Below are 26,941 nucleotides of genomic sequence, written 5' to 3'. Positions count from 1 at the left end.
AAAAGGTTTTGGACAGCCAATAGGAGCATGGTTTAAATCCCAATCTAGGTCAGAGGGAAATTTTCAACCCTATTTTGGTGTCTGACTTTGTGATTTCTCTTTTTGCCTTTCTTTTTAATCAAGGTGACAGGAGCAACATTTTATTCATTTTTACCGGAAAGCAGAAAAGGTAATGATTAATCCATTCTGCAAGAAAAAGGAAGAGTTCTGGTTGTGAACTTACTGGTATTATCTAGCCAGTAAAAAATAGAAGTGTACTCAGAGAAGACACAGGATGGAAAACTCATGATGAATTGTTAGGGCATGTTGAGTTGGTTCTGTCAATGCCTGCAGTCAGATGATTTCACTGGCTGTACAAGATGATATCTCATATTTCAATGTATAAGTAAAAGTGTCAAAGTTCAGCTGAAGCAGGGACAAATACAGAACAAAATTTGTGTGTGTTTGTAACTAGGGCACCAGAGCAATAGAGGAAGCCAAAATGAGCCGGAAAAGCAAAAGGAGTTTAAAGGAGAAATTTGCCTTGAAGAACAGCTTGGTTAAAGAAGCCCTCTCAGAATTCCTGGGAACTTTTATACTGATAGTAAGTGTCAGCTGCTTTCCTTTCTTCCTACTAATCTAATGCTGGGCAGTGCTTGTAAGGGGACATGTATGCTTTTTCTTGTACTGTACCAGCAGCGTGGTTACTGCCTGACGAACATTGTACAGCCTTGAATGAACTGCTTCTATTTATGGTAAGTTTGTAATTCCTTTCTTCATCTGATGTAATTATCACTGGCTATTAAAAAAAAGATAGCTGTATTTATTATAATTGTCTAATAAGCATTTGATTTCATCTAGGAGCAAAATTTCAGTGAGCTACCACATTGTGAAAAATCAAAGTACGCACAATGAATGTTAATAATATGCTTGCTTTTGTTTTGAAAAAGCTCAGCAGTTTATTCTAGTTCCACTTCTGTGCACAACTTCCATGTGCTTTAACAAATACATTGTATTTCACATTAAGAGAATTTTAGCCAAGTTGTTTTCCCATGCAATATAGAAAGTTAGCTGTGTGATTTGCAGTGAATTTATTGGAAGTTGCACTGCCAAACATTCAGAGGGCTTTTGGTTTAACTGTACTACATAAAGTATACAGTTTCCTGGTCCTGTGGTACAGCTACAGTTTAGGTAAATGCCAAAATTCCTCATTTTCATATACTCAGATTTAGTTTTACTGAATTTCTTGCTCAGTTTTTCTGTGTATTTTGCAATGGGACACAGAGCTTTTCCCTGTGATTTACCAGGGTAGAGAGCAGATTCAGTAGCAGAGTTGGAAGTCGAGCAGCTAGAGTATTCATGCCAAACTCTTTCTTCCTCCTTTTAGTCTGAACAAAACAGTGTTGCTTATTCCTAATATTTCATAGAGAGAGGAAAAAGGAAATAAAAAGAAGCAGGCATAGCACTGACAGTGTGTTTTACAACTGTAACTATATTTTAGCTAAATTTCAAGTGAGTCATCTAAAAAATTTCAGTACCTCATAAAATACATGAAAATAATGGTCTTTACTACACTTCAGTGCACAGGCACTAAAGCAACATTATTCTCAAATTTAATACCATTCATAAGACATCATTACAGTAAGGAGCACATTTAGAAGCAAGGACAACAAAGCACTTTACAAACATTAATGAATTAAGTGTCACAACACCCTGGTAAGGAGGGGAAATGTCATTATCTTCATTTGATATATTAGCAAACCTGATTATAGCAGACTGCACAGGAAGCCTGCGGCAGAACTCTGAATATAACCCAGATCACCTGACTTCCAGTACTCTGTCCTCGACGCAAGATCATCCTCCTCTGTCCATCAATACAATTAAGCAAGTAAAGAAAACATATTAAAGTGCAGATTAGACCACAAATGCTATTATTTAATGTCCTGCTGCACAAGACTAGAAGGAAATGCAAATCCAGAGCCCATTTTCTAGTATATTCACCACACAAATGTAGTAGAAAATGAAGCTATAAAATTGTTGACAATCCGAGTTTCTCAATTCTGGTTTACCCTTTCTGATTTCAACCTTGGTTTAAAACAGAGAAGAGCCTCACATGGATTAAAAAGCGATTTTTTCAGTGCTTGGGTATCTCAATGTATGTTTAGACTGCACAAGTTAGTGGCAGTACAAAACATTTATTGTGAATGAACTGACTTTTCTGCTGTTATTTACTGCTATTGCTTTCAGGCTCTGTCAGCTAGTAAGTAGTTTCTCTTTAAGAACAGATAAATATTAAACCCTTAACTTAGACTGGAGCTAATGAAAAGGGCACATGGTAAGTCAGAGAGCAGAAATCCTTGAAAAACAGATACTGTGTATGCAAAAGAAGGGGTAATTTTCTTCCACCATCCTATTACTATGTCTTATTCCTGTTACAAAGTGAAAGTGAGACCAGAGTCCACAGCTTACAGCACAGTTGAATCAGATCTTTGCTGAAATCCATTTTATGTCACTGTGATGGGTTTTATAGCCTGTGGGGAGCACCCATGCCAGGGAGCGAGGCAAGGATGAGCCTTTCTATTACCAACAGAATTCTTCTGGAATTCAATGCTAACTGACCATACCTAATTTTGCCACCAACCTAGAACCTCTGGAAGTTAGCTGGGTGTAATTCTGTCCTCCAAATCACCTATTTCCATTTTTTTTCTGGAGAACAACATCACAGACCATACTGTTAATAGCCTGTGGTCTGTAATGTTGAGTAGAGCTTGAACTACCATCTTTGGAAACCCAAACCTTGCAACATTATTGCCCCAAACTGGAAAACGTAGAAACTTTAAGATTAATTTCAGGATATATGGAAAATAAAATCAGTCACTTGAGACAAACCTCAAGCCTTCACCTGTGGGTGAGGAGGACTCTGCTTGATCTTAAACAGACTTGAGACAACAGGCCTGGAGAAAGTCAGTGGGTTTACAGTTTGGGTAGCATTTCTTGGTCATCCCTACTTAATATGCTGTGGTTTGCCTTGCAGCATGGTTTCAGAGCACATAAACTGAATTCTTTTCAGAAGAAACTAAAGTGGAATGTGAGATCCAGAATCACAGCAAATGTACTGACCATTAATGGATACTCAATTCAGTGGATCAGACTGGAGATGCTCCCAAGTAATCCCTCCTGAGATGTCACAGTCAGGTTATCTGAACCAGCTGCTTGCACTGCACAACCTGACAATACAGATAATGTGTGTGATCCTCTCTTTCTGCTTACCAAAGCACCTGCCTTCAACCCCTGAGGGTTCAATGAGAAACACTAAACCCTAGGAACCTGGAAGTGCCCTGCTGTATAGGCAGATCTGATGGTATACAGAGCAGCTGCTGTTACCACCTGCCTGGGTAATCCTGCTGGTGAGTAGGCTATTTCGCTTAGACATTCTGCTGGGAAACACGTATTTCTTTCAGCATCAAGCCTCCCCAAGCATAGCACAGCTTCCCTAATTACACTCTGGAACAAGAACCAGGGCAGGAACCCCAAATTATACAGTCCATAACCAGATGCAAATTGCATGTAAGTTTGGTTACGATGAGCTTTGGATACTGTGTTCACTTTATAATGTTCCATCAACCTGAGAAAATGTTACACTTCACCTCTTACGTGATTTCTATGAAACAAATGGAGCAATGCAGTTCTAACATCACTAAGTTATATTTGCAGTACAGGCAACAGGGAGCATGCATTATGCTGGGTATTTGCAAATGATCTGTGAACTTCTGCCCCTTTCTTGTATTTACCTTGGTGATGTCACGTGGCAAACCCCTAACCTGCAAAGTTTAATTGTACCATTTGTAGTTTAGGGTAAATATCAAAAAAAAAAAACAAAAAAACCAAAAAACCCGAACCAAAATCCCCACAACAATCTACCCACAGAGTTTTCAATGAACATTTGAAAACAGTACAACTGTTTTATAGATAATGTATACACAGTGTGTTTGGAAACAACTTGTGGGACTGGTCCCCCCCCCGAGGCTATACCTAGGCAATAGATTCCTGAGGTGGGAGAACACCCACCCCTTTTGTTCATGGTGTCTGAGAGGCCACTGTGCACACACACATTTCCCAGCCTCTGATATAGCCTCAGCCTGTATCTGGGGCTGCCTGAGGCCACCTTGTGAAAGAGCTCTCTGGAGAGCTTTTTGTTCTCCAGCATGCCTCCTGGCTCAGTGCTTTTCCTCTTGGGGCTCCTCTGCGGGACAACATCTGGGTGCCAGGCACAAGAGTGTCAGGAAGCCATGCTGCACCAGGCAGATGGTTTATGTGAATTTTCAGTGAGCCTGCCTGCAACTCACCTATTCAACTGCCTCTCTGCTTTTAATCATCCTTCTCTCCATATTTACACTTTGGAATTTGGCTGCACTGCTCTCAAACAAAACAGGATTTACTCTGGCTTATGCCATTAAGTGTATCCAAAAAAAGAGAGATGCCAAATTGGCCACGTGGCTTCCTTTACCAGTTCTGCTCACCTGTTTATTTCATTGGCTCTCTTAAGAGCATCTTACCAAACACAGTTTCCCAGAAAGAAGCTGCACAGGAGCCAGTGTCTCCTAAGCCCAGAACAGTGTATGCTTCCTTGTTGAAACAGAACATGGGCTTCCATTTAGCATGTAAAGACAGGTGGGTAGTGTAAGTATTCCTATCCTAAAGCTTAGTCTCCAGCTGGAGGTGGGGAGCCTCTTGCGAAACTCCCACTGAAGCAAATGTTTGTTTGCGTGTCTAAAGGTGTAGTGCTTGAGCATGAAACAAACGCATGACACCCCATATTGCAAATAATTCAACTAATGAGAAGGAAGGCTATTTATCTTTTGCTCATCAAAACCTTTTTATCTTGTTTTCATATTCTGACTACTTAGTTTTGTAAGTATCACTCCTGCTTTGTTGTGGAGTTTGGGTGTTGCCTGCAAAATCTTGTAAATATGACATTCCATGGATTTGCCTAGTCTAGAAGATTAAAATTTACGCAACTTTTCCATATCTCTTTATGGCCTTACATTCCAGTGCATGTTAATTACAATATGGCACAGTAATATAGCATACATTAGAATCCTCATTACACAATGTTATTACATGAAAGCAAATGTAGCTTTCGATAATTCATTCCTTAAGTAAGTGTTTAATACAAAATTAATACTAAGTTTATAAAAAAAGATAAATTCCATGTTCTAAGTTTTTGTGAAAGGAAGATTCTGTATAGGATGAAATTGCTTAAACAATGAGTTTTGTTTAAGGTAGAAAACTGAATGGCAGCAGTTTGAGAGCTACCTTGTTTGCCGTCAGCAATGAACTTCCTGGAGTACAGAATCTTATATAATTGCCTCTTAGACAGTGAACTTCAGTTTGTCAAAACTAGTTAAAAATGTTATTAAAACTTAAACTGGTATTTTGATAAGCCACTCAACAGCTTTTTAAATATTATATAATGCTACAAATGAGCAGTGTCTACCCTCAGCTCTCATTTAACCACAGGGCTCCAGCATGCTGGAATTAGTTTTCCAGGATCTTTTTCTGTAGATACTTCCCCCCTCCCCAGGAAGTTTGCACCTACAGGGATGAAGTTTGAGGCTCAGCTAAAAGTCCCTACAGAACACTTGCATCCTTCCAACATTCAACTGCAAGGGCACAACCACAAACAATCCTCTTCCACGTGTATTTGTGTTTTAGACACAAATTTATAGAATGCTTTTTCAGGTTTTGCCAAATAAAAAAAGATAATAAAAGTAATAATTTTAAAAACTGACAAACAGCTGGGGAACAGAATGAAAGATAGTAAGTGCAGTTCATGCCATACAGAGATCTGTGATCAAAACAGTTCAATAAACCATTTTGGATAAAAGAGAATTCTTGTGAGCTCTCCCAGTCCAAGGCAAACTTAACACAGTTTCTCTGACCCAAAGGGTTATTTAACATTAAAAGCATTCAAGGTGGTTTTTTTTTCCTAACAGAAAACAGCTTAGGAAGAGAACATGCTGAGGCTTTAATTACCCATAACCATGCAACTCCAACCGCAAGGACACAGCAAAGATCCCACCACCCGGTTCCCGCACCCAAAGGAAAGAGTAAAACAAGCTACATGTACCCTTACACTCTTAAGAGACAGAAAACCTTATTTCTCAGAAACTGCCGTGCTGCCTTGCCCGCTCCTGCACTATGTCTGAATAGTACAGATAATACCCCAAGCACTGCTACAGAGACTAAACACATTTTAAGAGTACAGGAAGATTTTAATCTTTTCAGTTGGTGTAGGAAGCAAAGCAGAGAGGCACATCTCAACTCAAGAATAAATGAGTAACCTGGGAGGGAAGCAACACGTGAATAGGTTCTTTTTCTCCTCAAGACACTAGGTAAGAATTTCTTCCCTTGTCTAGCCATTTCTTCCTAGCCCCTTTGCAAGGGGCCACATTTCACTCCTGAAAGTTTGCATCTGAATGTGAAATATTTCATTTGCTTTCTCTCCTGAATTCCTACAACATAGTAAGAAAATAAAAATAACCTTCACTGAAGAAACTGACTCAAACCAGTTGCGCTATAGAATTCAGGAAAGAAAAGCACTTCAGCATTTCAGGATGAAGAGTGCAATATTAATCATAATAAAATACAAGAGAATACAGACCTTTGCATTCTCTCTAGGTGATTTCAAACTTTTATTTGTCTCCTATTGCATGTGCAAAAGGAATAATAAAAATCTGAAAGTGTCAGCTTATATACCACAGCACAGTCTGTGCCTCAATATTTTCACTGTGTTTTTCCCACAGAGCAATCTGAGCCTGATCTTTATGTGTGTCTTAAAAGCTTTATATACACAATTCATCCAAAACCTTACTAAATCTACATTCTTGTCTCCAAGAAGTAATGCTGTCTGTCATTAAAAAATGGTTTCAAAAGGGAAATCCATTTGAACCCCAGAGGATATTGGTTATATCCCACTAGATCATCAGGAGAATGGATATAGTGATTTTTTTATTACTTCAAGTTTGATTAAATCATAATGTACAGAAATCTTCCCATCCCCACCAAAATATTTAATTAATGATAAAATAAGAGGCATGTGCTTTTAAAGTATTTAACAGCTACATGACTGGTAAACTGTATTTTTAATCTCACCTAAAAATCTTATATACTGATTTAACAAAAGACAGCAAATATTAAACATGAAATTAGACAAAGATTGCTCTTTCCTGGAAGAACAGGAGCTTCCTGCAAATTAAAAGCCTGCACATTCAATTCATTCAGCTACAGGCCTGAATTCTCATATATCTAACACATTGCTGTCAGCTTTACCATCTCTATTGAAAGTGTGTTTAGGAGCCCAGTCTGAACCAAGGCCCTACATAATACACAAACATAGCAAAAATATGGCTCTGTATGGAAAGTTTCTAATCCTTTATAAAATACCTTATTATGAAATGCAATAGATTATTTAAAAAGCAAGTCTGCTTCAGAATTTAAGAGGTTGGAAATGAAAGGGAATTGTAAAACAGACTCCAAATTAAAGACCTTTAGGAGGACACCATCAATTTAGAAATTGTCTCATATCTGAAAAGTTTACTTACTCCTTTTGTAGGCAACACTCAAACTAACTGTATATGGGAATATTAAGGGGGAGCAGGGAAAACTGTAAAAGGCTAGAGGCAATCACAAATAACTTCTAATGTTTTCATGGGCAATTCTGTTCAGAGATCCCTACCTGCAGTGAAGGGAAAACAATCACTTCTCCCAGTCTCCAAGGGACTTTCTGACTCTTCCTACCCCTATTCTTGCTTTTAAGGGCATAAATAGGCCATTTACAGTCTGGCTGCTTGGAGAAGTCATAGAGGTTTGCCTAAAAAGTGAAATACTAGGGCAGACTTGGAACAGGTGGCTTCAGGATAGTAGGACACTCACTGCAAGCACACAGCTGGAGCCTAATTCACTGCACTGCTCCTGAGAGTCCATCCCCTTCCCAGCACTGTGCAGAAACATAAGCACATGTGGCAGAATCCAGAGCAGTACTTCAGGGCTGTCCAGTGTGAAAGGGGAGCAGGCAATAGGCTAGCAGGAAATGCCCGTCTGGGGAACAGCAGGACAACACAGGTGGGAGAGTGACATGGGAAAGGGGCAGGGTTGCTGCCTTACCTGAACAAAGGCATCTTCACAAAATTGTGAATTGGTGGAGGGAGTCCTGAAAACTGACTGAAATGGGAATTCTGAACTGGTTTTCTAGGATTTCCCAATTGAAATTGTAACAGCTTATCATTATTTTTTGGTAACTGCTGATTCTGTATTCCATGTAGCACCCCGAGTTCTTGTATTCACGTAGAGCATCATCCAGATGTGCGGCCACTGAGGCTGTATCTGCCTGCAGGGACATCTGTGGTACCCTCACCACAAGTTGACAGCTGGTGAAGTACAAGATATAACAAAAAAATTGTCATTGTCTCCACACTGTTAAAAAGCAGGAGATTTGACTGCTTCTGTAATGTTTAAGTGTATGGCTATGAGTGCACACTACCACCAGATCTGTTTGATCAGAAGGGAACTTTTTTTTATATAAGCATTCTGCTTTAAGATGTCTAAAGCTTTATAGGCCATGTAGAAAAATAAATTACCTAAAATTCTGGATTCCAATGTGGCAGGAAATCCTATTTACACTAAAAATGCTATTACAAGCATTTACAAAAATCCTGAAAATAGCACAAATGGAAACAAAATGATCTTTAGATGCTCTGATGAATGTCAGAGATAAAATTCTGTAAGCTTTCAGGGAGTAACAGGACATTATGCTCATTGGAGGCCAGTTGTTTTCCTTTCCTAACATTATCCTTGTTACACATGACAAAGAAAAGGCTCTAATGTGTACAAAGCAAGATTTTTTGGCAGGGAATGTGCAGACAGCTATTCCACACCCAAACGTGTTATTTATGACAGTAATATCATTACTTTGTGAACAAAAGTTAGTACTGAAGCTATTCTACTCAATTTAAGCAGGTCAGGCTATAGACAACTGATAAGATGAAAGCCTAGTAACCTAAGATATGATAAAGAGATCTGGTTATATTCTACTGTAAATTAAATTCCCACTGATTCCTTGTGCTTCATTCAATGAATTTGTGTGGGTGCAGCTGATGGCTGAGCTTGGCCTAGAAACTTAGAATATTAGTTACAACTTGATGATCTAGTCAGTCTTAACTCAGCCAAGCAGAGATTCACAGGGTATTAAATTGCTGCTCCTGTAATTACATGATTAGGTGACAGTTTCCAGTTATGTCAACCTAGCTACAGTAGGTATGAGAAAAAGTTTTCTCTTCCTAAAAATGACAGCAGATGGAGAAAATATTAGTGTCACATGGTTCAGATTTATAGGCTCAGTGCCCAGTTTCCCCATCCCAAAATGGGCACACTCTGACTGGACCTGCAATAGCGCTCATGAGCAGGCAGTCACCAACATCCACCAAGCAAGAAGCCAGTGCAGCTGTGTTTGAGCTGGCTTGCATGCTTTCTTGTTTGTAGACTGAGCTTTCTGAGGCTAGTTAAGCACAAAAATGGAGCATCTGTAGTTGCGTATTTCCCTATGACATGCAGGGCAGAAGTTATTATGCAAGAGTGACACACAGCTATTTCTGTACAATTCTCCTCAGTTCTGGTAATTAGGGAAGGGAGGCCAGAGCCTCCCTCTCTTATTTCCTTCCCTCTTCTTGTGAATTTGTAGTTGATACACAGAGATGTTATTGTCCCTTACCCTTTTTTATACCCATCTCCCCTATTCCTATTTCTTATAACATCCTTAGTAATACTTTCAAAAGAATATCCTTTTCTTTGTATCTGCAAAACTGTCTATGCCATTTTAGAACACAAGCGCATGCTTGCAGATCTAACTGCTTCCCTGAATGCAGGCTGCATCTCAGTGTACACAGCGCATATGTCATCCTCTGCACAGTAGTTGACTGCAGCTTGGCATAGTCAAGTTGCAAAGTCTTTCAACTTTCAATTATACAGTCCAATAAACTACTGCTATCTACCTCCACCCTACCTTTACTTAACCTGACAGCTGTAACACTTTGGCACCAGCCAGTGCTTTGTTTGCTTACATAATTATAACCTCAAGGCAAGAACTGCACCTGGGTATATGACACAATCTTGGGGCACTCTTATAGCAGAAACTGTCTGCATTGCTGGTTAAGAGCATAATTTTATTGAGAGCTTTTCTGTCACATTTTGGTGTTAGTTAAAATCCTTGGGGAAACACCCTTGGGAACAAAAATATGATCCCCCCCATTTAAATTGCATCTGTTCTAGCAGGACTTGCTTGTTAAACCTAAATCACCAAACCTTTTTGGTATAGTCTATTTCTAAGGCAGGAGAGATCTTCCCATTACCTTGCAGTTTCTGAATGCAACTACCTTGCAACTGAAAATAAGGATTTCTAAAAGAACTAGATTTTATGTATTTAAATATGCAGAGTAAGAAAGAATATTTGTGATACAGGCATTGGTGACAAGCAGTGTTGTAGTTTGGCAGTAATGGCAGAATACTAAAGCAAAGCAAGGATATTAACCAAAGCAATTACACAGGCTAAGATGGAATGACTTTATAAGAAGAAAAAAATCAGATTCCCATGTACCATCAAAGTACATAGATACATATATCGATACAGATATCTATATACCTATCTATATATCTCCTATTTAACATCAAAGTGGATTAAGGTTCAGGATAAATCTAGTCCCACCCCAGAATTGTCCCAGTACAATTCAGATCACTTACAGTTGCAAAGAAGCAAAGGTTTTTTGACTACAGATATTTGATATCTTCCACAGAGTGCTGGGTCCTTCAACAAAGCACTCGGGCATAAATTTAAAAAGGAGATTTTCAAAGACACAAACTGATTTCTGGCAGAAAACGATCAGCTAGTCTATCTTAAACTGAAGGCTTTTGTAACTCTGAAAATCTTTCCTACCAACTCTAATAGGACCTAAATGTACACTTGAAGCTAAGCAGAAGCTTTAGAACAGGATAAACATGATCTTTAGCATACATTTAAATGTGCTGCTGAATTTAATTCTGAGAACCAACATAAAATAGAAGCTAGTTTAAATCCACTGAGAATACTCCAGTGTGAATTATTCAGGTATCTCCACTTCAATTAATTGTTCAAGCTACAGAGCCAGTGAAATATTTTGATAAAGTAATATATGATATCAAGGCAGCATAACAGTAACACATACTCTGATTTCCAGACAGTTGTCTCCCTCCAGAGTTTCAGCATTAAACATTAGAAGCTTTCTGAACGGTATTTCATAAGTTGTATAGTAATTTTTCATTGCTTGTAACAATCTGGAAACAAAAACTTACCACACAGAATTAATTCTTTCTTCACTTTCAGATACAGAGATTTGTTGTAGAGGCTGTGAGATCTTGTTTAGGCTCCAAACTCTGATCTGTATCCCATCATTGTACTCGAAAGCTCTTTTCCGGGGAAGACAGAGGTCCTTACAAGCAAACATGGTCACAGAGCAGGGGGAAAAAAGGAAATGTTCATTGCAGCAAAGGCAACAATGGCATGCATGCTACTAATCTCAAATTCCAGCACTGTTTTAATATTTAACAACATTTTCAGCTACATCTGGACAGCAAAAGAAGTTGCAAACTAACCAACAACATTTGACAGACACACACATGGTTTTACATTTCTCTTTCAAAATATAGATGCTTGGATGTGGGTGTGTGGGCCAGGCTGTCCTTAGCCGAGGAGCCCATGGTGGGCCTATGACGGTATCGGTTGGATTTGCAATGGCAGTCACCATAGCAGTGTATGTGTCTGGGGGAGTTTCTGGTAAGTGACTCTTTTTTCCTTATATAGCATTTATTGCCACAGTTTTAAGGCTATGTTATTAAATTACTTACATTTCATGGTATAAACAATTATGTATTCAGCAATAGCAGGAGAGTCTGCATCAGAATTTTGCTCATAAATCTTTTGTGTTCTTGTTTCCTTCTATTCTTTGCATTTGACAAAATCTTCCACCAAATTCTGATTTGAACTACAGTGTGCAAAATTGGCACATGTCTGGCTTTTATGGAAAATAGTCTGTGCAAGCCAGAAGTCTGCTTGGTCTTGCTTTGAAAATTCTGTCAATAGAGTTGATCCTGGACAGGATAGGCACTGCATTTAAGGAAATAACCATGAAAAGCTTACAGAATCCAGTAGAGGCATCAGCTAAAATGGCTGCCAGCTTGGAAGAACATAGAATGACCCACTAATGGGTATAATGAGCAGGGTTCACCTTACAGCATGCAGTCTCTTCCTTTCATATGACTGGGTAATAGCAAGTCTGTTCCTGTTTGCTGATTCAGAGAGCAGCAGATCACAGAAAGCAGAAAAGGCAAAAAATATTGAATACTAGGGATAAACTCCGATGCACTGTCAATGTACTGTCATTGCCCCTTTCTTTCTGCTGTATTATTTCCTCAGTGTATATGGGTTGGGAGCCTTTCTTTTGCCTGTAGCTAGGATAACTGATCAGTATCTATGTGTGCCATACTGGATGGTGCTTATTCTCCTATTTCCACCATTCAGTTTAGCCAAATTAATATCAGAAACATTAGCGTAACTGGCTTTAACATTTAAATTCTCCCTTTAAAATAGAAAATGATGGGTTGTGTTATGAATTATACACTGTTATGCATTATAACACATACTAATGTATACAGTGTTCTGTATTATAATAGTGTTATGCATTACATAATACTACAGTGTTATGTATTATAATAGACAACACTCCATGTTGCATGTGGAATTTGTATTGCTCTCTTATAGCAAACAGTGCCCTTGTACTCCAGCTTTCATAGAGGCATTTCTTACCCTTCATAAAAAAGGTAAAGCAGATCTGAGCAGATATCACTAGATAAAAATAGGCCATTATAAATAGCTGCTATAGCAGAAATCAGTGCGGCCATTTCTCCTCTCTTTGACAAATTCTTTTACAAAGGCACTGTGCACAAGGAAGTTTAAGTTCACATTAGAAAGTGCTCAAGGTACTGAAAAACAGGCAGTCATGTTCCTGTCATTGAAACAGGGCAGAATGGTTCCTTAATACAACATGAAGTTAATTCCTATTACCTGAACATCTCTAAACTACAACACTAAACTACAACCCTTCTAATACAGTATCATGAAAAAAAAACAAACCTGTATAGACACTAACCTGCCCTACATTTGCATCTGTAAGGGATATTAATCTCCATTACACAGAAGATTAAGAGTTCAATCCCAGCAGGGCAGAGCAGTTGTAGATGTTGCAGTATTACACTTCCTGTGTTTTTCCCATGACAAAGGATTCTGCAGACAGTGCATTTTCTCTGCAAAAGAATAGCAACAGATATTTCAATAGGCTGTGATTATCCAGCATATGATTACTAGTGGACATTTCAGAATATCAGGTGCTATACAGAATTTGTTAGCAAGTTCTGTGGCTTTTTGGTCATGGTGTTTCATGTTTAAGTGTCGCTAAAATAGTTTGCATCAGTTCTTTATGGTACTATAAAATATAGTACACTTGGTGATTTTGAGCTCTTATCTAGGAAAAATTTCCTTTTTGTTTTTCTCCACCTAATCTTCTGTGTCTGGATCACTGTGATCACTGGAGCTACAAAAGAATGCAGGAACATGCTATCCAAAGTGTTTTGGTTCTTTTTTAAACCAGGACACTATCAGTGGCAAGGGAACCAAGACTCTTTTTAACTCTCCTATGTCAGCATATTTGGCCTTCAACTAGACTTTTCCTTTCCAGATGCAATGTTAATTAGATATCTCTATTATGTCTTGTCCTGCCCATCATAATCATCATACAGGTGGGGAACAGTATCAGGTGTTGAAAGAAAGGAAGATGATTAATTCCAGGCAGAGTTAAGAACAAAAGACAAAACAACAGTTCATCAAAATTCACAAGGGGCTGTTAAATAAGGTGCCAGCCATCTCTTTGCTCTGTGCTGAAGAATTTGAAATACAGTGAGGAATTCAAAATTAATTCAGGACTGATGCCACTAGGTCAGAGTTTTGGAAGTGATACAAAGAAGGTTTTATCCAGTTTGTTATCTGTGTTTGTCAGTTCATTATGTATCAAAGGTGCCTGAATTTCATAATCTAATGACTTGCTGACCTGAAGTGCAAACAAACACAGAAACTGTACATAGAGGCCCTTTCTCCATCAGTAGCCTTTGACAGACAAAGGTCACACTCTTTTAGTTATTTTATTAAAGAAAAAGGCTAATTTTTTTTTCCAATAACCATGAGGCCAAAGTGAGACTTCACCTGGAAGGTAAGCAATGGATCTGCTATGTTCTTGCAAAACTTAAGGTTTACTGTATTTTTACTTTGGAGTATTGTTCCATCTGTTTATTTGGCAATTTGCATTTCTTAAATATCAACTACATATTTATATATTAAAAAAAAGGCATTCAACACTTTTTTTCTGTGTTGATAAAAGACACTGAGGGAAATGACTAGCACATGATGTAATAATAGACGTATTTTAGAAACTAAAATTGTCACAAAGAATTCCAGTATTACTGAAATCTTCTCCATGTGTGAGTTTATATGTAGCTACTCCAAAATACCACAGGACAGATAATTCAGTTTCGGCACAAATACTTTACCAGTTTTCTTGTCATGGACCTTTCTGGAGGGTGTAACAGCTTGATGAAAACGTGATGAAGAACTACACACTGCAGTCCTCAGATCCTACCTAGGCATAGCTCACCAACAGTCAGCACGAAGCTAGACAGGCCTGACATTGTTTTATATTCATGAAAACTGACTTCCTAAGTAACCCCCAGTTGAAGACAGGGTCATAAACATGACTTAAACCCAAGGTACTCCAGATCTACCTCAAGATATATGATCAAGCCAGTAATAGTCCTTAATCTTAATACATGCTTTCTAAACTGAATGAATGTTCTGCTGCCACAATTCTCCCTTAAAAAAAAAAAAAGCCAAAGACTTAAGGGGAGAGAATATGTGCAGAATGATGGACCCTCCCATCACAACCAATAGGGCAGACTTAGGCTTTTTCTAGAAGAGTTGTCTATAGATTATACAGTGCAGGACAGCAGTTTGATAAATAGCACAGTCTGCAAACATTAAGAGGGAAGCTAGATCGTGGTGGCTTTCCTCCTCTCCCCTGTAATTTGTTTCAGTTTAATTGCAGTCAGGCTATAATTGCAAAACAATAGCTAGAAAAGCATATACTAGTCTCATGCTCAAAAGCATCTATGTTTTTACGAATCCTTCACCTATTCTCATGTATCCGAGTCATCCATATGACTTATTTTGTGATTCATTTTTCAGGTGGTCACATAAACCCAGCCGTTTCATTAGCCATGTGCGTGACTGGAAGATTAAGATGGACCAAATTACCAATTTACATATTAGCACAACTCCTGGGAGCATTCACTGGAGCAGCAGCTGTCTTTGGGATTTATTATGGTGAGTACACCTCAGACATGCTCACAGGACAAACTAGAGGTCAGGCAGTCTCTAAGGCCCCAATTTCTCAATGAATGCCAAGCAGGCACAGAACTGCTCACACAGGGCTAATGGCAGGATTGACGCTAAAGCCATAAAGAAGAAAAAAGGAAGGGGGGGGGGGGGAGAGGGCAGGGGGAAGAGAGGGAAGGCTCAAACATTCCGGGTATCCTACAACTCTCGTGAAACATTAATAATTCAGGAAAAGTTCTGAAATTTAGAAAAATTATTCATGGGAAATCAGATACTTTGAGATCATGTATTTCTCAGTAGGATTTTAAATTACTTAATAGCCAGGATATAGGGCTATTCATCTTCCAAGCAAATTAGAAACATTAAAGACCTGATCCAAGTGCCTGTAGGCAAGTATCACCAACATCGTTCATCGAGGTTACAGGATATGAGATCAAGTCCCCCCTGACTAAACATCAGGCCACCCTAGAGAGGTAGCTCTCCAAGGCAATGAACTCCAGGTACAGTGGTAAAAGGGTCACATATTAGAAGGGAAGAAAAGAAGGGGGGGGGAGTTACCCCTATCCTTGAGGCTGTTGATTTTACACAGAGTGCCACAGAAGGAAAAAACATAGTGACAGACTCCCTGACTTGATGAATCCACACAGCGGGATCAATCAGTTGCTTCAACCACCTACTCCAAAACTGCTTGTACTAACCCAGCCCATCTCCTCCAAGGCCTCTCTCTGATGGGCATTATGTCTGCAGACAGTGCTGGGTCTAGGAGCAACAGAGGAAAAATGAAAATGGAAATGCCCATTGTGTATCAGCTAGGTACTCAGTGCTAGCACTAGCCAAGAACAGAAAAACCTTTAGGAACTGAGGAAACTGTTTAAGTGGCCCAAGTTTGATGCAGGGTTTGTTAGTTTGTTTGGGATTTGGAATGGGGAGAAAGGGGAAGAGTTTGTTTTAAGGTTAGCGTTAGAATTTGGAAACTGTGGGATTCCAGAACAGGATTTTCTAGAATCTTCCTCAAGCTAGACAGCCAAGTTTAGGGCTGCAGCCATGACGCAGCAGTACATCAACATGCACATATGGTTGGAAGTAAATTCATTGCATTCTGCTAAAGGGTAGCAGTAGGATAGGAAGCCAAGATCAGGAACTTCGGGCTAGGGTTAGAGACTTCTTGTGAGTCAGGAGTGATGGATCTTCTCATACCCCTATGTCTGATCAAGACCAATATTGCCTTCCTCTTGTTCCTATTAACTCCCAACCCTCTTCGGTACTTTTTTTCCTTCTTGCAACTTGTAAGAAGAGTGTTCATTCACTTATCAAGGTCCACTGAAAATTCATGGGTAGAAAAAGGCATAGGAGCTCAAAACCTCCATGTTCCCCATATACAGATATTTGAGCTAGGTGCTTTCATTGTCAGCAGTGTGCCTGAAAGAGTGAGGAAATATACATGTTTAACTACTAAACATGAGGCTTTTCTAAAGGTGTACAAAGTAATTCACAGCTGAGACATTTTCTTTTCCTTATTTTTTTCCCTAATAGTTAAATGCAACAAGATAATCTAACACTGCAAATGAGAGCGCCTGACCAACCAAGTAAACAACTAAATGTTCCCTGCACCCATGTCATAGCCTTAAGCAAAACTAGAAAAAACAGGGGCAAGGAGAAATAGATTTGCCTGTTAGCTTCAAGAGAAGCTAACCATGCTTACCACGGTAGGTGGGAAGCTGTTCCTTTACTCACAACTATCACCTCATCAATGGATCCACTAGTGAAATATAGGCATAGTATTCGTTATTCATGTCTGCCTATGCAGATTTTAGGGTGCTTCATCTTAATGTCTTCCTAACATTTCAGAGCTTGCCAAGGCAGCAAATTATTCTGATGCAGAAGTCATATTATTGAAATATACTTTAAATATACTAATATAAAGATACATGTATTTAAAATATCTATAAAAATACACTAAGAACTGAAGATTCGGGGGTAGCATCTCTCCTCACACCTTGGATGACTAGCATAGCAGGGTATAAGGCCCACACAGTGAAAAACAGGAGGTCTCTCAGGAGAGTTCATTCCCAGAAGCCATTATTGCTCAGCTGTCAAATGGAATAGCAATAATTCCTGGTAGCTGGGAATACACAACAGTACAAAGAGGCTGGATGCATTTTGGGAGGGCATTGTGTCAAATACAGCACCTTTTACCAGAGTAATGCAACTGTGTTCGGAATCAGAAAATGCTCCTTGGCACTGAGTTTGGAGCAATGAGGAGAGGAAACAACAGCAACATTTAGAAAGCTGTGATACATAAAAGAAGTACTTCAAGGCACAGGAGGAGAGATGAGACAGGAGGGTATAATTAGTGCATCACCTCAAATCTGTTAACTATGTTCCCAGAAAAAACAACTAGTTTCAGCGGAGAATATGAAGTACATAGACATATCACATCCATTCTAGTTCTAGAAAACCCAATGTTCACAGAGAAGTGCAACCAGGTAATGGCTGTTTTCTACAGATGCCTTTATGGAATATAGCAATGGAACACTTGAAGTCATAGGACCCAACGCAACAGCACATATCTTTGCAACATATCCAGCTCCATATCTGTCCCTCATAAATGGATTCGCAGATCAGGTAAGTGCACTTACTCTTAAGTCCACAAAATAAACATACTGAGAACTCTAAAACCAAACAGTAAGAAACAATACGCATATCTCTAACAGGTATGATGAATCTCCCTGTTTTACTTGTACGTCACTGTGTACAATAGCAATGATAATGCAGTGCCCTTCACAGGGGTCACATTTGAGTCATATTTTACAAGCAAGATAATTTAAAGTTGTCCTTTTCATATACATCGTATTAATTTTTGTACTCTGAATGTCTTTAATGCAATATGTGAAAGAGGTTTTCCCCAGAATAAATCAATGTTTCTCCATAAACTTCAGCAGAGGTATGTCCATTTACCTCAAAATCCAGTCCATTTTGTTGACCTGTTATTCCCTAAGTAAAGCTTAAGCAGCCAGTTTAACACACCTTGAACAAGTGAGTTTTCTGCTACCACAAGCCTCCTCTTCAACTGTCACTTTGCAAATAGATTTGTATTATTTGGTTTGTTTTGAAATGACTGAATTTGAAAAAATTTTCCCCTTTATTTCCAATTTGTATCCTCTAATGCCACTTATCCAACAGGGAAAAAAAAATGAAGTTTCGTATCTTCTATCTACTTCTAAACAATTTACCTGCCCTCTTCAGACATACAAGAAGTAAATACCACATAAGTAAATATGAAGAACTAGGGATTGCTGGAGCACAGGAATTTCTCGCGTAAAGGACTTGAAGACTGTGCAATCTGGCTTCAAAAAAATGCAAAAATTGTTTTGAAATTTTGTAAGAAGGACAATTCTGATTCTTGGATAAGCCAACAGCCTTTTCTGTGAGAGCTTTTTACCCACAGATGGTTTAAAATAAAATTAAAACCAGCTGAAATAATAATAAAAAACCCAAACTCAAGCTTCTTTAAATCAGTACAGAAATTAAATGCTTTGACATGGCTGAAACTTTTGTCTGCTTCCCCCTAAGTTAATTATTAGCAAAATCGATATTTACAAGGTGTTTAAGCAAAGCAGCACATCCATCAAAGTAATGCCAAGAAAATTTCCTTTATCAGCTCAGTTAGCATCCGCAATACAGAGTTCATGTTACAGTTACATGTGCAACCTTAATTTAGGTAATTCCTAATGTTTTAGCTGCTTGGTTTTGACTTTGCAGACTTCACTTTTCCCTTACTTTATGCAATATCTGGATAAAGTGGTGCATACTTAGTCTAAATTATCAGTGTAAGCTATAGTCACATAAAACATTTTGATACCAATGTAACTGATAGAACTACCAAAAGTCACGCAAATAGAACTGTTAATTTCATGGGGAAAAAATAACTAGAAACAAAGCATCAGATGTCACACAGGAGAGACTAGGTTGTTGCCTCTCCCCCCCTTCCCCTTAATGTCCTCAGCACATTTCTGATCTTTTTCTTTCAGCACAGATACCTTACCATGAAGTAGAGAGGCACAGGGTTCCAAATTTTGCTACTCTGTATAGTGGGGTCAATCTAAATACTAGGTCTAAGCCACCACAATCCACTGAGCTGCCATAACCCCTCTTTTCATTATTGGAAGGAATCTGCACATATTTATTCAATATTTTTTTCTTTGCATTGGGCAGGTGATATCAACAGCTGTTCTTCTTCTGGCTATATTTGCTATTTTTGACAGCAGAAATAACAGTGTACCTAAGGGCCTGGAGCCAATTGCAGTAGGACTTCTTATAATTGTTCTTACTTGCTCCTTGGGAATGAACAGTGGCTGTGCCATGAACCCGGCAAGGGATCTAGGCCCAAGGCTCTTCACAGCCATTGCAGGATGGGGGATGGAAGTATTCACGTAAGTATGCCTGGATATGAAGTAAAACGCTTTTGGTTAAATTGCTTCTTAGGAAAGTAAGATCCTGATTCAACATGGTACCAAGTCATACTTTATATACATACAGGTAATTCTTTGCATACCAGAAAAGGCTATTCATGCACTTTAAGGCAGACATCTTCTAGGAACTGGGCTTTATAAAGGATTTCCTGCTCCTAAGGCAAATGAAACATGCATTATCTCTAGTATCAATCACTGTTCCAAGCAGACCCTTCCCAACATATTAGAGATTCTTAGAGGTCACTAAAAACGTAAGAGTGCATTCTTCTCTTGTCCTGCAGCTTTCAGAAAGAAAACATAATAATCATCATGAGGAGTTATGTGGAAATATTTATTGGGTGCTGTAAAAAAACACAGACATATCAGATTGATTTAGCCTATTATTACTACTGAGTTACTGCCGAAATATACAACAATCTAAAAGCCTGACTTCCTGCCTGGGAGCAAACGAGTGAATAAAAGAAAGCTCCCTTCATTTTCCCACATTTCAGAGCACACTCTCAAATCCCTGTGCATGGATGTGCGCACGCACACACACACTCTTGGCTGGCCAAACGCACAGCTAATTAGTTGCACATCAAATCCACAGCTTACACATATCCAGTGTAAGAGGCACTCTGGGATATCCAAGTCAGAGTACTCTGTCATCAGGAGCTAGAACTTTTGGTTTATTTTTGTATGGTTTGTTTTTCCAGTTATTTACAAGTAGGAATCCCCAGAAGTACTGTAGACCACTAGAGAGCTCTGGTTAATAGAGATTTCATTTTAGCTACTTCACCAAGTACAAATAAGCTGTATTTATTTAGTATGACTTCTATCTACATCAATCACTTGCCTTAGTAGAGGAGAGCAGCAGCAAGGCTTTTCTCATACAAAGAAAAGCCAGGCACGGCATGGCACAGCACAGCAGAAATGGGCACACAGCCATGCCAAAGCTTGGCCATAACACAGCTGCAGCAGGAGGTAACTCACCAGCCCACTCGCCTCCAAACTCTTCCTCCCTGGCAGGTCTCTCTCCACTGTATCATTAGACTGCACTATTTAACAAATAGCAGCACACAGTGACATTCTACACTCAGGATTCTCCCCTCTCATGCCTAAATAGTTGTTAACTATGATGTTAATTATAGTGTCATGTGTGTAATCTGTAATATTACAAAGTGAACTATTACATTGCTGAAAAGGTTGGAAGCCTGATTGTACTGAGGTCAAGTCAGAGAATACCTGCGAACTTCCCTCCTCCCCAAAAGTAATTTAAATTTAAGAAGTTACAGGAAAACTCCACATCTGTACCAACACATACATGCTCGTCCCTAATTTAGTTTTAGGATTTATATACAGAGAAGAAATGCATCCCATCCCCATGTAAGGACCATACCAGAAAATTTTAAAATGGGAATATAAAAAAAAAAAAAAAAAAGAGATTAAATCTCAGGTCATTGCCAGAATAAATTTACAGCAGTCTCAGGGGTGTATAAATTGAGGAAGAAGTCTCCCTCCCTGCCTTCAGTTATAAGGCTACAGCCTTATAACTCTTATAACCAAGTTCAAGAGAATGATACAACAGGATTAGGTAGCTGGAAGCTCTGGAACAGTTACAGGCCATGGGAGAAGTCTGACTGATTGTAGCTATGATCCTGAACTGCCTGATGTTCTGCTGGCATTACATATGCATGAGAGACTGAAGTGATGCAGCCACAGTCGACAGCTCAACCTTGGATGTCTCAGCTTAACTGGAATTCACAACCTTAAGACAGGTGCTCAAGCTGTCAAGTAAAAGGCATGCCCAGGAAGTGGGACCTAAGCATGAAACGTCCACAGTGACATGAGGGGAGTGCTGCACAAACCGAGCACTAGGAAGTACTGAAGAGACATTGAATATACATTGGTGTGAAAATGGAAACATCTCACAAGGTTGACTGAGTCACTCTGTCCAGGTCAGCGAGTGCCCTGAGTGCTGCCTACAGGGCAGCCAGGGACCACTAGGAAAGCCTCACTTTGGAACAGATCAGATACAGAAGTATCAGATTCTCTACACCCTGATCCCAAGCAAATGCTGTAAACATTGAGATAATCAGTTCACAGGGAGAAAAATCCCCCCTATCCTTCTTTGTGCTTGCACGTCCAGTAAATTCTGGTTTTATCATGTTTTTAGGCAGGGAACAGTGACTAGACCATAGGGAAGCTCTTCTGCTGGAGCACAGAGTTGTCCAGAGCACAAGGAGGCAGTTGGGCGGGGTTTTTCTAAGTGTTCCTGTTAAGACATTTTGCACAAAGGCACCTACCTGAAGGAGCAGTTTCCCCGAGAATCAAGCCAGGGGACACAGCCTGTGGCATGGTTTCCATAGCCAGAGCAACTGCATTCGTTTCAGTTAAGAGCTCTCATCAGAAGCTGTTCTGACGCACTGCAGCTGGAAGGGCAGTGTCTGACCAGCACCCCAGAGAGCGCCATTTTGCATAGAATAGATGTAGTTAACGCTGTGGCGGGTTCCTACAAAGTGTTCCTCAACCTGTTGAGAGTAGGTGTCACAGATACTTCTAATGATGAGGACAGTTCCCAACCACTGACTTTAGAGACCTAAATGTTCCTAATTATTTGCTCTAAAACCACAGAGATACCTAGAAATCTCTTAATCACATGCTTAATATCCTAGGAAGCTTAAGAGAAGTTGTTGGAATAGCAGTTTTGTCTGTAGTGAGAAAACAGCCAGAGCTTTGAGTAAAAATACCAGGCATAAGAGAACACGAAACAGCAATGAGCAAGTGAGAAACGGCTCCACAGAACTGTATTTCCCACCAGCACTTGAGGCTAGCCATAGAATGTCTCACCCCTAGTTTATTAGGGGTGCTGTAGCCCCTTTGCCGAGGCCGGGTCGGACCCGCGCTGGCAGAAGCGCGGCATCGTGGAGACCGTGCTCCGAGCGGCCCCGCGGCGGACAAAGCCCGGCAGCCGCCGGCGCGGTAACGCTGACACCTCGTGGCCGCGGCTCCGGGCCCGGACTAGATAGAACTGCACTTTGGAAAGGGTCGGGACACGCACCTAGTGCCTGCACAGGCAATAGACAGAATGGCAAAGCGGCCTCTGAAATATGCTGCATCTTTCCTGGACAGTCGAACGGTAGCCAGGCGCCTTCCACACTGCGGAATGCCTGAATTATCCTGGCATTTCTTATAGCAAATAATGTTATTTCACCATCCTGCAGTAGTTGGCTAAGTGAGACATGTATTTGCAAGTCTAAAACAGGCCAAAGTTCTCAGCCCATGAAGCTTATACACTGTAGTTTCCTAGAAATCGTGGCAGTTCAGCCAAGTGCCACTCCTGCCCTTCACAACCAGCTCCCTCCTGCTCTCCCCAACTGCAAAACACCTGATGATGAAAGAGGTATAGCTGGATGTTTTCCTGCTAACTCAGCAGCAAAGCTGTGTGCTTGGGCAAAGCAAGGGTGTAAGGGAACTAAGGTTATTTCCAGGAAGCTATCTATGCTTGACACAAAGAGCTCTTGCTCCCGTGTCAATGAAAGGGCATTGTGTGTCATGGAAACTTGTAACTAAGCTGGTCCCGATCTCATTTCAGCTTTGGCATCACCCTCCATAAGGACTTCACACCCAATCATCTTAGCAGAGGGTATCTGTAGTGCAGCTGACAGCAGCTGCTGCAAATTCAGGCCATGACTTGGAGGTTATGCAGGAGCCAACAAGGCACACGTCAGTTCATGGGACAAGCAGAGATAAAAACCTGCCAAGAAACACCTTCATTATATGCCCACGTACACGTATGGGCACAGAGAAACACATGCAAATACTTGATTGTAGATTCTGTTGTGCTGAGTAAGTCAATAAAACCTTAGTCCATGCTTGTTCCAGAAATTCAGGGGCTCAACAGACATTTATGACTCAACAACAAACAGATCTATAAACTCAGTAGAACAATGTGAAGAGCTATTTTATATCCTCAGGGCAAAATGTAAGTAATTCCAAAGGCAAAACATACACATCCAAGACATTTCTGAACAAGGAATGACATTAACATCAATAGGGCACTGTGATATTAGTCCTGTTCTATTCTTGTGTTGTGAATTAACCACAAGTTCACTTATGCATAAATCTATACAACTGAGTGCTGAATAATCATTTTTACAATTTAAAAGCTCTCCTGGAATTTTAAAAGTTCCTCTCACAGACAAATTTGTCTCTCTGTATTTCTGGAAGAAAAAGTTATTTCTCCATTTTCAATATGCATGAAATTGAGGTGGCTGGGTTTTCACTGCAGACTCGCATATTCAATTAATACAGCATGTTATCAAATCGAAACACCTTCACTCACCAGTACAGTTAAGAAAGGCTGTACTCTGAAACCAATACTCGGTAATTTACTGTCTGAATGTGGACCTCTGGGAAAGGGAGAGCAAGTCTAAACGCCCAGATCTCCTGTATAGAGGCCGTTACTTTTTGTTTATACTGTTTAATGGTGGACTTGTTTCTTTAAAAAAGTTCATAAAGCTACACATTTAAAAATTAAATCCTAGTAATTGTGCAAAGGGAATGTAAACAGCTCAGTGGAGCCAGTATGCCAGGCTTGCTTCCCAGACACAGCAATTGTAAAAAAGAGTAAGTTTTAGGTGTATGAAACTTCTAAATGCTTATTTACCTCTTACTGAAAGACCCCACATTTCAAACACAGAGATAAGACACAACATCATGAAATCTGAATCTTGACCACTCCAAGTATAATCCACTTTACAGTCACTGTGTTTTATTACATTCCTTAAGACAAATATACTCAAAATCAGGTATAATCTATTATACTTGTCAAGAGGAAGACTGTATATACTATTGCAGTAGATCTCAATGCAGATGACATAAACCATTTTTGCAACATACATTTGCATTAATCACTCCTGAAAACCTATTCATGAGCATCTGGCAACAGCATCAGTCAAGGTTGCTGTGCAATAGGTACGCCCCTGTTCATTTCATTTCGTTGCAAGTCAATGAAGCTCATTTTCCACAAGGGAGAAATTATCCCCTGCCCCCAAAGCACACATGCAGTAGAGAGGCCTGATTTTCTAAGCTGCGAGTACAGCACATAGACCACCATGCCTGGTGGTTGGTACTTAGCATTTCAATCGCAGCATGGGCAGGACAGACAGGAGTGTCATCCTTACACAGAAAGTGAGACTAAACAGAAAAGTCTATAGTATATAGCCAGTGTCAGGCCACCCTATTTTTTTCACTGCCAAATATAAGGTAGGGCGCTCACTAGAGTAATGAAGACCAATAATTTTCTTTTTTAATTCTTTGTTTTATTTTTTTCCTTACAGGGCTGGAAATAATTGGTGGTGGGTCCCTACAGTTGCACCTATGCTGGGAGGCATACTTGGAGCAGTGATCTATATTGTTTTTATTGAAATTCATCATTCAGATACTGAGCCAGGAGAAGAAAATGACATGCATGATAAATATGAACTGACCAACATGGAGTAAGAAGTGAAGCATTTTCTTTCTCATTTTGTTATGCAATTTTTATGCAAATGATTGTTTGGACCATTTTATAAAACCTTTATGCCTCAATTAGAAATTCACATTTCAAAGAAGAAAATCCATATAGAAGTCAAGTTCACAGCTGACCTCTTCCCATGAAACATCAGCCTGACCACACTCAAAACTGAGAACTTGGGACTAGAATGGGTAAATTGTTCTGTTTCATATGGCTTTCAGATCAAATTATCTCCTAGATGAAACTAGTGAGACGATGTACTGACCTGTTAATTCCACACATGATCTTAATCATGTTGCCTAATTACCTGAAAATAGATGAGCTATTGTTACAAAACTGCACGCAGATTAGTCAGTTAAAGTGCTGAATTAATGGGCAAGAGCATTACTCACTTCTTATAGCCATTATTTAAGAATGGCTTATCTGAAAATTAAAAATAATACCTTAACATCAATTGAAGTAGTTTTAAATAACTTACTAAATTTTTATGGAGCCACTAATTGAACAGCAAGGAATGAACTCAGTGATGAGGTTTAGTAACTCAGAATATGATCACAAAAGGTAGAAGTTGTGTGTTATAAGATCAACACCAAAGACACAAAGCTGTAGTTCTGCACATGTTCTTCATAGCAGTCATATTCAGTTATGTTTAAACCATTTACTTGACCTTTATGTTAGCCAATATTAAAAACCCAACCTAGAATATTAACCCAAACCTCTTTTGCTGTTCTTTCTGGATAAAATTCATTCCTGTGGAGAAGCGCCAGCAACAGAAGCTTATCCTGCTCAGAGGTCAGCACAAGGCCTGTCTGTATATGCCTTAAAGAGGCCTGCTGCTGCTGATTTCCGGAGGGGTCAGGGAGGATTTCATCTGCTTTGTGGGAGTAATTTTTATTTTGATAGCAGTAATTAAAATTAGAAAGTGATCTCAGAACTAGTCCTAGATCTGAAGTCCCCAAGGAAGGCCAACTCCACATGTTCTGAAGTATGGGCTCTCTCTCACTAAAACTAAAGTGAAGTGGTTGGACATACACCACTTCCTAAATATCCAGCCTTGAAAAACGAATTTATTTCTGCTTAATTATTGTGAATTGAATGTATCCAATTATATCAAAGTTCATTTCTAATATATATTCATATATATGAGGAGGCGTGACAAGGCTGATCATGAATAAATAGACATCCTATTCAGTGATGCTCCTGAGCTATTTTAATGGCAAAAGTACTAGTTAAATGCACTCATTTTAGGGTGTTCTTCCCTTTGTATTCCTTCAACTCTACTTCCTAGAATTCCACACTATTTTCTGATTTTACTCCTGAAGGGAGGAACCCTTCATATTGCCAGTAACAGCCTGTGCTCTTTAGTGAAATATCCACAGAAGCAGCTTGGGAAACACTGTGGTTAGAATCTGCCTCAGCATTTCGGCAGATTGGGCCTATGTCACTGCATGCCTTTATTGTGCTCTC

At 39.5% G+C, this 26,941-nt stretch overlaps 1 protein-coding gene and 1 long non-coding RNA gene across 6 annotated transcripts in view; one reads left to right on the top strand and one right to left on the bottom strand.

Moving 5' to 3' along the window:
• The window catches only part of LOC134168090 (uncharacterized), a 125,846-nt gene that overhangs the window by 3,524 nt on the left and 95,381 nt on the right, over positions 1-26,941 (bottom strand). For 2 of the 3 annotated variants that reach the window (XR_009966404.1, XR_009966398.1), the window contains 3 exons: positions 13,215-13,368; positions 11,358-11,498; positions 4,500-4,605 (listed from right to left, as the gene is read on the bottom strand). This is a non-coding gene — a long non-coding RNA (uncharacterized LOC134168090). Of the gene's footprint in view, positions 1-1,455; positions 3,801-4,499; positions 4,606-11,357; positions 11,499-13,214; positions 13,369-26,941 lie in introns of those variants that run through there. The other variant, XR_009966408.1, reaches the window with a different exon arrangement.
• AQP9 (aquaporin 9) lies at positions 64-26,669 on the top strand. 3 transcript variants are annotated; one of them, XM_062627406.1, is made up of 8 exons: positions 64-169; positions 455-583; positions 3,014-3,067; positions 11,716-11,842; positions 15,356-15,493; positions 18,012-18,130; positions 19,721-19,938; positions 25,299-26,669. In XM_062627406.1, the coding sequence occupies exons 2-8, from the start codon at positions 482-484 to the stop codon at positions 25,459-25,461; spliced, it is 921 nt and encodes a 306-aa protein (XP_062483390.1). In that variant the 5' UTR covers positions 64-169; positions 455-481; the 3' UTR covers positions 25,462-26,669. The 3 variants fall into 3 exon arrangements, with proteins under 3 accessions (XP_062483390.1, XP_062483400.1, XP_062483406.1); XM_062627416.1 differs by lacking the exons at positions 64-169; positions 3,014-3,067 and having other exon boundaries at positions 207-583; XM_062627422.1 differs by lacking the exons at positions 64-169; positions 455-583; positions 3,014-3,067 and adding an exon at positions 590-734.

This window comes from Pezoporus occidentalis, unplaced genomic scaffold (genome assembly GCF_034315485.1).
Source record: "Pezoporus occidentalis ecotype Australia unplaced genomic scaffold, CSIRO_AGI_Poc_V1 ctg11, whole genome shotgun sequence".
NCBI lineage: Eukaryota > Metazoa > Chordata > Aves > Psittaciformes > Psittacidae > Pezoporus > Pezoporus occidentalis.
The sequence above is the reverse complement of the archived record's forward strand: the minus strand, read 5'-3'. Positions and strand labels throughout refer to the sequence as shown.

Excerpts from the sequence above, each read along its gene's own strand:
- AQP9 (XM_062627406.1), top strand. The coding sequence starts at position 482 with ATGAGCCGGAAAAGCAAAAGGAGTTTAAAGGAGAAATTTGCCTTGAAG. Across the intron at positions 15,494-18,011 it reads TGTCTTTGGGATTTATTATG|ATGCCTTTATGGAATATAGC; the intron begins GTGAGTACACCT and ends TGTTTTCTACAG. Across the intron at positions 19,939-25,298 it reads TGGGGGATGGAAGTATTCAC|GGCTGGAAATAATTGGTGGT; the intron begins GTAAGTATGCCT and ends TTTTCCTTACAG.